At 38.5% G+C, this 11,342-nt stretch overlaps 1 protein-coding gene across 1 annotated transcript in view; it reads right to left on the bottom strand.

Annotated features, from left to right (window-relative positions):
* The window catches only part of LOC119412862 (dedicator of cytokinesis protein 3), a gene marked incomplete in the record, with an annotated part of 151,604 nt that overhangs the window by 19,984 nt on the left and 120,278 nt on the right, over nucleotides 1-11,342 (bottom strand). The window contains 3 exon segments of the mRNA XM_037679897.1: nucleotides 4,763-4,917; nucleotides 6,790-6,831; nucleotides 11,161-11,245. Of these exon segments, the coding sequence (XP_037535825.1) occupies nucleotides 4,763-4,917; nucleotides 6,790-6,831; nucleotides 11,161-11,245 (282 nt within the window).

Here is an 11,342-nt window from a genome sequence, read left to right as displayed (position 1 = left end):
TATATATATGTGTGTTTGTGTGTGTGTGTGTGTGTGTGTGTGTGTGTGTGTGTGTGTGTGTGTGTGTATACAAAGAAACATCCAAGAAACATCCAAGAGGGAGTGGTGGCGCAGAGGTTGGAGAAGGTGGGCCTGTGATTGGAAGGTCACCGGTTCGACCGAAAACATCAAAATGTGGGTGGAAAAGATGAAACACCTACACCTGCCTCCACCCTCATTTGTCCCACTCTGGGTCCTTGAGCAAGGACCTTAACCTCCACCATTAAACATATACTAAAGCAGTTAGTCTGAAAAAAATATTTTGAATAATGAATTAAAAGCTAGAAAACTGAAAATATTTCTGCATAATGTGAAAAACAAATATAGAAATCTTTCAGAAACACCTTACGTTACCAAAGCCCTGCAGCAGGAGCACAAACTGGTCCTTGAAGCACGTCGGACACTTTTACTGTGGAAACTGAGGAAACGCGTGTGGAATGATTTCTCTCAAAAGAAGAAACATGATGAGGACTTCATGGAACGAGACTAAAATCATAAAAAATACATCAAGTACATAAAAAAACCTCAGCCTTGACCTTCAAGTCAAACTTATTGAGATTCTGGAGGCAATTAGTAACAAATAAACACAGACAGAAGTTTTTGTTGCACAAACATCCTCGAAGCAAAGCTGCAGTCTCTGTGGAGAGCTGAGCCCAAAGCTGGAGGATTCCTGGAAAGAGAGGCAGCTGTGACCTCTCCTCTTCCTCTCCTCTGTCATCTGAGCACCTCAGAGGAGCAGGTCCGGCGTCAGACCTGGATGCTGAGTCAGAACCGAGCCTGACATCAACCTGCCACGGTCAAACACATCTGTGGGTGCAGTTGTGTTCGATAGGAGAGGACAAGCCTTTCAGCTGGTTCGCAAAGAGACGGAGGAAAAACAAATGAGCAAAATAAAGATTAGGAAGACGGAGTGCTTGTTGGAGGCCTCCTCTCTGCTGCACCCAACACAAACAACAACACAAACACCACAACACAAACATTTATCGCTGTACCCACTGCATCATTGTGTAAATGTTTATGAAGCATTCACACAAAGATGTGATCAATTTTTCTTCTGTACATTTTTCGGCATCTTTCTCATTCCACATTTTGTGTGCTGTTTCAGCTACATCATCATCATCATCACGTTTATTGTCCTCTTAGGGAAATTTTCATTGCAGTGAGGTGGCAAGAAAATTAAAACACAACACATAACTGTTTTTATGCTAATTTTAGCTTTTTTCAGCTAATTCCATTTTTTTTTTGCACTAATTTCAACGTTTTTCAATGTGCTTCCTCCACTTTCTTCTGGTAATTTAAGCTTCTTTCTGCCTTTTTAGCTATTTTTCCACTGTTTTTACTAATTTCATCTTTTTTCAGATAATATCCACCTCTTACAGCTTCTTTCTCATAGTTTCAGCTTTTTTCTGCTCTTTCAGACACTCTTTAGCTCTTTTGATGATAATTTTAGCTTTTTCAACTAAGTCCACACTTCTTTCAGGTAGTTTAAGCTTCATTTAGCCTTTTCAGCTACTTTTTATTTAGCTAATTTCTTATTTTTGCACTCAATTCTGCTTATTGTACCCAATTGGGGGGGAGTGGTGGCGCAGAGGTTAGAGAGGTGGGCTTGTGATCCGAAGATCGCCGGTTCAAGCCCCGGCCCCGACAACATCAAAATTGTGGGTGGGGTAGGTGAAACACCCACACTTGCCCCCACCCTCATTTGCCCCACCCTGGGCCCATGAGCAAGGCCCTTAACCCCCACCATGTGCTCCCTAAACAGGTCTCTCTTGAAAATGAGTTCTCATGGCTCAATGAGACTAACCTGGATAAATAAAGGCTAAATGAAAAAAAAAAAATTCAGTAAATATGTGTTCTTTCCGTTTTCTTCTGCTAATTTAGGCTTGTTCTTCCATTTCAGCTGCATTTCAGATTTTTTTAAGCCAATTTCAGCTGTTTTTCCAGCAAGTTCTTTTGCAATATGCATTCACACTGCATTTTTACAGAAAATAAAATTTTTCTAGTTGACATTAACAATTGTTTATCTGTGTTCACACTAAAAATGTATAATCGATCATTCATTGAATAGTGAGGAGAGAGGTGGGGGTTCATATATTATATATTATATATATTAACATTATATTTATATATATGTGTTATATATATAAACAACAGCTGTGAGGTCACAAACTATTGTTTATTTTACATTATTAAGGCAATATGAGAGAATCAGGCAGAAAGAGCACGACTGCAGAGTGGGAGAAAAGTTAGAGATGAAGACAAAGTCACGAGACGCCGATCTTAATCCTGGTCATTCTTTTAGAGCGAATATTCAAATAAGTTATAAAGATCTCTTTAAGTCATCTACATATTTTGATCGTATTGAAAAGCCACATTTATTTTTGCACAAAAACAACATTTCCTCACAAGTTTTTACCCATAAACATTATTTATTTTTCCAACCCGAACTTGATGTAAAGCTCCTTCACCTGCAGCCAGACGATGTTCAGACTTATTAAAATTAGGGATCAGATCGCTCTAACACAGCCTGGGCCCACTTCAGAGGAGTTCTGATAATCTGGCAGGTGGTCTGGAAGCCACAAACCTTCAGACACAACCAGTCCTGAGCGAAGCTGCTGGACCTCCTGAGGTGACCTCACAGGAGCAGCCGACTCCACTGGATGACCTGATGTTTAAAATTCTGAAGATGCTGCCTTTTTTGTTAGTTTAGTTTTTCCAGAGTATAGTTTTAATTAGCTTTTTAAAAACACGCTTCTTGTCCATTTTGTATAGATTTGATCAGAGTGAATTACTGGGCATTTATGGGACGTTTCTCTTTGCTGTTGTTCAGCGCCCTCAGACGACTTCTGCTGTGACTCCGCTCCATATAAATAAACTGAACTGAATCAGTTTATGTTTGTTTCTGATTGTTTTTGGACCCGCTGTGGTCTTAATGCTGAGTTAATCATGCTTCAGCTACCTTGTACATTCCCTCACATCTGATTGATGAGCTTTTCCTCCTTCGGCTGATTTTACAACTCTTTAGATGAGTCAGTCCCTCTGCCGTCTGCTGTTATTTCAGCATCGGCTCCGTGAGTCACCTCCAGCCGCAGCGAGCGCTCAGGACTCACGTCTGTTCTGAAACTCATCTGCAGTCCTTCACAAGAGACATCGAGGTTTATGGACCTATAGTTCATCCCTTGTTCATCGCCATCAGTCTTCTGTTTTTTCAGGCACATTTTTCTCTTAAATCTCCAGAACCATGAAGTTACTTACTGGACAGAACCAAGCTTGAAGCTTAACCTTCTTTTGCAATCACTGCGACTGTTCAAGTTTTCTGATGGTGCAGTGACGAAAGCTGCACATTCATCTTTGCAGCAATAAATCAGTTTAAGACTGATGGTGTTGGCATCTTCAGATGTGCCGTCCTATGAAACAGTGGGGATTTTAGCCTCTTTGTGGGGGGTGCTCAAGCAACCTTAAATTTTAACTCAGCACCCCTAAAAAAATAAGAAACCATTCATATGATTTTATAAGAAAGTTCTCAAACTTTAGATTCACCAAAATATTGAATAAATTTGGAATAAATAATGACACTCTTAACCAGGCCAGTAAATTCTATGATTTTTTTTTTACACGTCAGATCCTCAATGCCACCTGTCAATCAATCTAGTAGGCGTGTCAGCAACTGACCAATCAGTGATCTTGATTTGTCCCAAAGTGAACGCCCCTTACCTGCAGTAGCTCCACCCCCTTTTCCACCGATAGCACTGTCAGGGTTTTGCTTTAAGGGTGCTTTGCAGATAGAGGGGTTTCGTAAAAAATCATCAGAAAAAATGTTTAAACTTTGTCAGTGAAGAACATGTAATTCAGACTCGTTACCCTGAGTGTTTAGAGGATGTAATACAGTTTATTCCATTTCCAAAACCTAAACAGAGTCTGGAAACACGTAAAAGATGATAAATCACTGCGGCCGACCTCATGATACAACAGTGATAAACAGGAAGTACAACATGTTCATCTGTTTAAAGGTAACTGCAGGTAAATCCTCCATTTTCTGTCATAATTACATTGTATGTTTAATGGTTAAATTAAAGGTTAATGCTCAAATTTGTTTTGAGTCCTTTATATGTTGCAACTTTTGGTTGCACAAGTTTAGTCTTTGTTTGTTATAATCAGTTAACACTAAACTGATTCTGTACATATCGTTTTTTAGATTGTGTAATGTAAAGCAGAGCAGTACGTCTGTAGCATCTTAGCTAGCACATCTGTATTGTGTGCTGCTAGCTTGGCGCTACTTCTTGTTGCGTCATTAACTCTAAAATAGTTGTTGAATCATGTAGGTAAATATAGATGTTTAAAACCCGTTAAAATACACCAGAATGCAGGAAATAGCATCTACTTTACTCAAAATTGTCTTCTTCCCCAGACCCCCCCATCAGTGTCCCACTGAAAGTAAGTTAAAACAAGAGTTTAAAACTTTTTTTTTAATCTGTCATACTTTGTTATTCATTACACAAGCATTTGAACAAAAAGTAATAATATACTGTGACTGAAAAAAAAGAAATTAATTCGACTTAATTCGTATTAGGATGATGAAACAAGAGGTAAGAACCACGTGTTAGTACAAATCTTTAGTCAAACCCAAACCAATAAAACCAGAAGAGTTACACAATGAGAAGAACGCAGAAATCCTGCAAACCAACACGATGTTCAGTAAACGTCATCTGTGAATGCTGTGTACCTGATCGTCTTCCCCTCCCTCAGGTCATAGAGGGAAAAGAAGATGTCCGTGTCTTCTCCGATGCTGTTGTAGGTGAAGCTCTTCAGATTGACCAGCAGGTGGTGCGGAACTGGAACCCTGCAAGGTTCTCCATGTCTCTGCCGAGGGTTCTCACCCTGGAAATCGATACACTTTATCAACAACTTAATCCATTTTCAGGTGAGATGAGTTTGAATCGTATAAAATAATTACCATATAACTCTATAAAACATCTGGAATATAATCAAACAGGTTATTAAATCTCATTTGCTCTTCTTTTGCATAAAAACTAAACAGCCATTCATTCATGGTTAAAGTTACACCAGCAGATGTACAGAAAGACTGAATTCCCTTTGCTGCTGGGTTCCTTCTAAAAATCATGTGAATTTGTTTAATAACCTGTGAGAAAATAAAATATTCTGTATCTATGGTTGTGGGTTTTAATCAGCATTAATGTGAGTTTTAAATACCAGCAATCAGGACAACCAGTTTATACTGATTGCATAAAATATGAAAATCTTTTAAAGGGTTCTTGTGTTTTGTGACCAAATGTTGACTAAATTCAGTTTAAATTATGTATTAAAAATTGGACAATATACATTAATTCAACGTGAGTAGAGTAACTGGCTCTCTAACGAGGCGCACGCGTTTCTCCCCACTTCCTGTTCTCCTCCTGCTTTTTTGCTCTCTGTCTGTGTATCGGAGCAACGCCTATTTTTACACATCTTCCGAAATGAAAATGGATCTGACCAAATGGACTTTCGACGCAAATGACAAAATCTTTTCAACAAAGCGACACGGTCCTGGAGAACCCTCATCTGCTCGTACGACACGCATGCAGCTGGATATATCTCTGGGGGTGTTGTGTCCACCTCTGCTGTCGAACGAGGACGTTGAAATTGCATATAACTGGATTTTTGATAACAAGTTTCCTGTTTTTGGAATAGTCTGGATCCTGGTTTATCAACATACAAAGAAGATGGCCACAGCTAATTTGGACCTGGTCAGGCTGCTGCCTATGCAAATGTTGGTTCGTGCTTGGAGGACTCAAAATCAGTTGATTTACGAGCGAAACCGTAAGTTGGAAGTGATTTGTATTGCAGGCCACCTGCGACTTTGGGACTCGTCAGCATGGAAACGACCTAGAGGAGGCTCGTAAGCACGGCCCAGTAGAATGCACCCTAATCCGGCCATTTCGGACCTTGGAAGTACCAGTAAAGACTCAAGGCTGACAAGGAAAAATTGTCTGCCTGAATAAATCAACAATTGTGGACTATCTGAATCTGACTCCCCGGTTGGCCTCGAAACAGGCCGACTTATCAAGTTCTCATGGGAAATGTGTAAACTAAGGAAAAGCTTTGTTTATTGCACACACACACCCCCCCCTCCCCTCTGTGGAGGCTTATCAGAACTTTGCCGGTTGACCATCATCTCATCAGGCCAATGGACTATCTGTTGGTGCTTCATGAACTGCCTCATTTATAGCTGCAGCTTCGTGCACTACGCCCATCTTTCGAACGGCTGCATGAACATATTCTCATTGTGTCTCGGTGCAATGAGAATAAAGCTTATTCTGATTCTCATTCTGATTCTATAAGCACGTCGGTGTAAACGTGGCAGATTTGACGGTCCGGACTCATTTTCCCCTGCTGTCCCTGCCAGGTTGATGGTACAAGATAAATATATAAAACAGACAAACAGTAACAAAAGTCACACAACTTACAGAGCAAAATTACTAATGACTTTGTATATATCTAAAGATATATGAAAAATAAATTTATAATTACATATTATAACAGAAAAACTGAAGAGTATCAGTAAATTACACATCGTCAGCATATTGAGTAAACAATCTGAATCCAGGTTAAAGTAGTAAAAGCAGGTTTTCAATGTTAAATATGTAAATTATTATATTATATTGCGTAGTTTTAACTCGTCACTACGTGTGTCAGGTTTGTTGAAGTTTCATACAGCAGGGGAACGAGCAGACAGTGTTTGAACCTCGTTACCTGTGTGGTGCTCTGCTGGACGCTGTGTCTGCTGGACAGATGCTGGAAAAAGACAAAATATTAGATTAGGAGTTAATCTCATCCCCTCCTCCTAAATATCTTCTTATCTTCACTCTTCTCCTGTGGCTTTGCTTCCCTCTTCATTTCATTTATGCAGATTTCCCACAAAACTTATTTTAATTGTTCACCATCTGTTTTCTTCTATTATCCTGGTTCATCCTCTCCTTATATTTAAATGTCTTTTCTCTCCTTGTTTCCTTTCCTCATTTTAAACTCCTCCTCATTCCCTCTCCTTCTAACCTTTCTGATAACTCCTTGTTCCTTCTGCTCATTCCTCACTCCAGTCTTCTCTTGTTTATTTTGTCTGCAACTGATTTCCTCATGAGATGAAAATGCTTTGATACCCCAGGGACTCATTACTCCAACTTGTCTCTTTAATTTGTCAAGTGTGTGTGTGTGTGTGTGCGTGTGTGTGTGTGCGTGTGTGTGTGTGCGTGTGTGTGTGTGCGTCTGTGTGTGTGTGTGTGTGTGAGCAGGGAGGCAGCAATAAGTCAGAAGCTGTTTAATGAATTGAAGCAAAGAGCAGCTGACGGCACAACAACCGGAGAAACAAATGAGCACCAGACTGCAGCAACTCTCTCGTTGTTTCTTTAACACTGCACGTTTATCCATCAAAACAGCAGATGCCTAACAGAATAAAAACTATGTTTCCATCCATCCATCCATCCATCCATCCATTATCTTTACTCGCTTCTTCCTTTTTGGGTCACGGGGGTCACTGGTGCCCATATCCAGCAGTCCCTGTGAGAGAGGCTGGACATGTCTCCAGTCCATCACAGGGACACGCAGAGACAAACGAGACAAACAACCATTCGATAGCTATGTTTACATGGACATAAGTAATCGGATTAAACGGCCATTTGGAATAAAAATGTGTCATGTAAACACCCCATTCAGATTATTCTGAGCTGATTCAGCTCGATCCGAATGAATTTGCAATCCGAATGAGAAGGGTGGTTTATGCCGAGTCATAATCTGAACGGTGTGCATGTACACACTCAATCTGATCATTTCATTCTGATCATGGGAAACTGACCTGACTGACATCACAGAAGCAGAACTTCTTCTTATGTGGTTTTTTAAGGTGAGTTTCCCACTCTGTGCATGTCAGTACTTCTATTCTGAATAAAAGCCCGGTGCATGTAAACTCTTGTCATGAACGGATTGTGCCCATGAAAATGATACATTTGGATTATTTAATCCGAATACATTTCAATCCGATCAAAGAATTTTGCACATGTAAGCATAACTAATGTCTCACTTACACCTAGAAACAATTTAAAGTTACCAATCAGCCTAACATGCATGTTTTTGGTCTAAAACCCACACAACATGGAGAGAACATGCAAACTCCACCCAGAAAGGCCTCCAGGCCGGGATTTGATCCGATGACCTTCTCACTGAGAGGCAGCAGCTCTACCAACTGAGCCACCGTGTCACCCGCCTTCATGATCAGTATCAAAAACAAACTGAACATAAATCTTTTGATCACATCTGTTTGAATATCATAATTATCTTAAGGTTGATTTATACATTTCAATTAAAGGCCAGATTAAAAAGTTTGCTTCCATCCCTCCAGAATTACGAACTTGTTTCTGGTTAAACGTTCCAAATAATCATTAAATTAACAAACTGTAGAAGATCCATGAATCGTGTCTTTACATCGCGATAGTGACAGTTAAGAAATATAAAACTAAACATCTTCAGAGAGGACTGACTTAAACCATCAACAATTAAAAAAATAGATTTTTACGTCTGTTTGTGTTTAATTTTCTTTTCTTTTACTTTTTGCCTCATCTTTGAAGATGAAATCTGGATTAGAAACTGTATTTTCTGTACTTTTCAGACAGTTGTTGCTCCGTTTCTGCGTGTTCTCTTCCAGCTTTCATCCCAACATTTAACAACTTTCTTTTTTCCTTTTCCTCTCGTTTCCACATCAGTCTGAGCAACAGATGATCAGAGACTGCAGTGTTTTTAAAGCACGATCGACGCAGAGAACTTCAAATGTTACTAAAAGACCATGAATTATCAAAGACATGTCTCAGACTCTCGAGCCAACATTAATCCGCTCAGACTCTTTTAATATAATATTTATCACAACAGACATCTGGTGCTTGTTCAGACATTCTACTCAAAACTAAAATCGGATCAGGCGTAGGTACAGATAAAAAAAACAATAACAGGATTTTATTTTGTTTGGATCAGTCGTTGGGATCAGGACTAAATCAATTTAAATGTACAAAACGTGCTAATGTTTTATTCTCACATTAACATTTTACAAAAAAATATATAAAATATTCTTAAATAATAATAATAGTATAGTTATTAGGCTATTTGTAATGTAATAATGCCCTTGATAAAATAATTATTAGCAAAGTCTGTTTTAGTAAACTTGTAATATTTGGGGTCACAAACATCTGCAGCTGACACATCTGGCAGCTACAGATCAATCTGAGCCACAGCTCAAACTGTTGGTGTCGACAGGAAAACATTTAAAATAGAAAAAAATCAGCACAAACTGCAATTTCTGACGAATTTGGCGATTTTGTTTTCCCGAAATCACTTTGGATTTGTTAAACAAATCAGGAAATTACAAATAATTTCTCCAGTTCACACTTTTCTGACTTACAGTGGTGGTCCTGCTGCAACGCTGCGTTCAATGACTACTAGGATTACAAATGGTTTAATCTGAAATTATTTAATTCAGCATTTCTGTTTTGGTGTTCACCTTGTTCTTTAATTTTATGTAAATCCCTTTGACCTTTGACCTTCCAGCTGCTTCCTCAGGTACATCAATTCATGTGGTGGCAGCTGGTCACAGATTTTGCTTTTTTTTTTTTTTTATTTCAGGAAACAATCATCATCACCATGAGATGAAGATTGCACAGGTTGTGCTTTGTGAATATTTTTGCGCCGGTCTTTTTGATGTTGCAACAAGTACGTTTGAAATTCAGATTTCAGCTTCTGTGAGGAGAGAAATACAGAGTTCACAAAGTGAAGCAGGATTATAATTTTACAGTCGGTTCAGATGGTCTCCAGGTCACAGCTGGAGACACCTGCAGATGTCTGTCATCATATTTACACATGATGTGCAGATAAGAAATGTTGGTCAACTGAAAGAGTTTTTACATGTGAATAGGAGATAAATAAAAAATAATGTTGCCCTTTCTTAGAAAAATACTGTTTGTGTCTAAAAAACATCACTGTCATGCTGCTTTTTAGCAAAAAGATGAAAAACCAGATAAAACCTGGAGTTGGTGTCAGGAGACACAATCAAAGCAGCTAAAACACGTCAACAGGTGGATGATCAGAGAGCAGGAAAAACAGATCTTTGCCCAGATAAGACTTTAAAATCCTTCTTTTGTGAATAAATAAAATAAATAACAGGCAAAACGTGAAATGATAACTTAATGAGAGGTGCTCAAATGTACGAATCACTGATTACTTCATGTTTTTCTAATAAACACTTCTGCTGGAAAAGAGATAATTTTATGCGCCCAGTTATAAAAAGCACCTCGTGAAATGTAATTTTATATTTATCTGATCTATAGTCAGGAAGGTGGAACAGACACAGCTGGATGTTAAAAAAATATTTTTTTCTGTAATCTTTAAGGTATATTTTAATTTTATTAAATTCAAATACAAAATAAAATCAACAGAGTGAGTTCTTAATAAGCTCAGACTAAACCCGACATCTTGTTTAACATTTATAAATAATTTAAACTAAAGTAACTCCATCTTCAACCACTTATCCATCATGTTGAGAAGGCAACAGGTCCAGGAGAGGAACCCAGACCTCCCCAGCTCGTTCTGGGGGGCCCCAAGGCGCTCCCAGACCAGAGAAGTTAGTAACTTCTGGGTCTTCCCCGGTGCCTCGTACCAGTGGGACGTGTCTGGAAAACCCCTAAAAGGAGGCGATGGAGGCTTTCTAACCAGATGTCTGAACACCTCAACTGACTCCTTTTGATGCAGAGGAGCAGCGGCTCTACGCTTTTTGTAACTTTAATAACTTGAATTATTGAATATAATTTAGGGAAGTATTCCTTAAAGAATTATACAGAAAACGCCTCAAATCCTTCAAATAACTTTTCATTTTCTTCATGCTGTTATTTTTTGTTAATTTTATCTCTTAGCTAATGTTTTAATATCTAACTAGTTTTTTTAAGCAAATCTGAGCTTTTAGCTCCTGAGTTGCTAATTGTAGCATTTTGCTAACATTTTGTTATTTGCTGCTTTTATCTCCGTTACTCTAATTCATAAAATGTAACAACTTTTAGAGATTGAGGAAACTGAATTAAAAGAAAATCTTACCATCTTATAAAGATCTGACACACTTATCTGGTCTTCATCAACCATCTCAAACTCTTTCCTTGGTACCAAGTCCAAACCCAGATGTCTGAGAAACAGAGAACAAAGAGGGAAAGATAAGAATACAGTATATATATATATATATATATATATATATATATATATATATATATATATATATATAT

The sequence above is a fragment of the Nematolebias whitei genome, chromosome 7 (genome assembly GCF_014905685.2).
Source record: "Nematolebias whitei isolate Nwh7 chromosome 7, NemWhi1, whole genome shotgun sequence".
NCBI classification, from domain to species: domain Eukaryota; kingdom Metazoa; phylum Chordata; class Actinopteri; order Cyprinodontiformes; family Rivulidae; genus Nematolebias; species Nematolebias whitei.
Note: the sequence above shows the minus strand (reverse complement) of the source record. Positions and strands in the feature narration are given on the sequence as shown.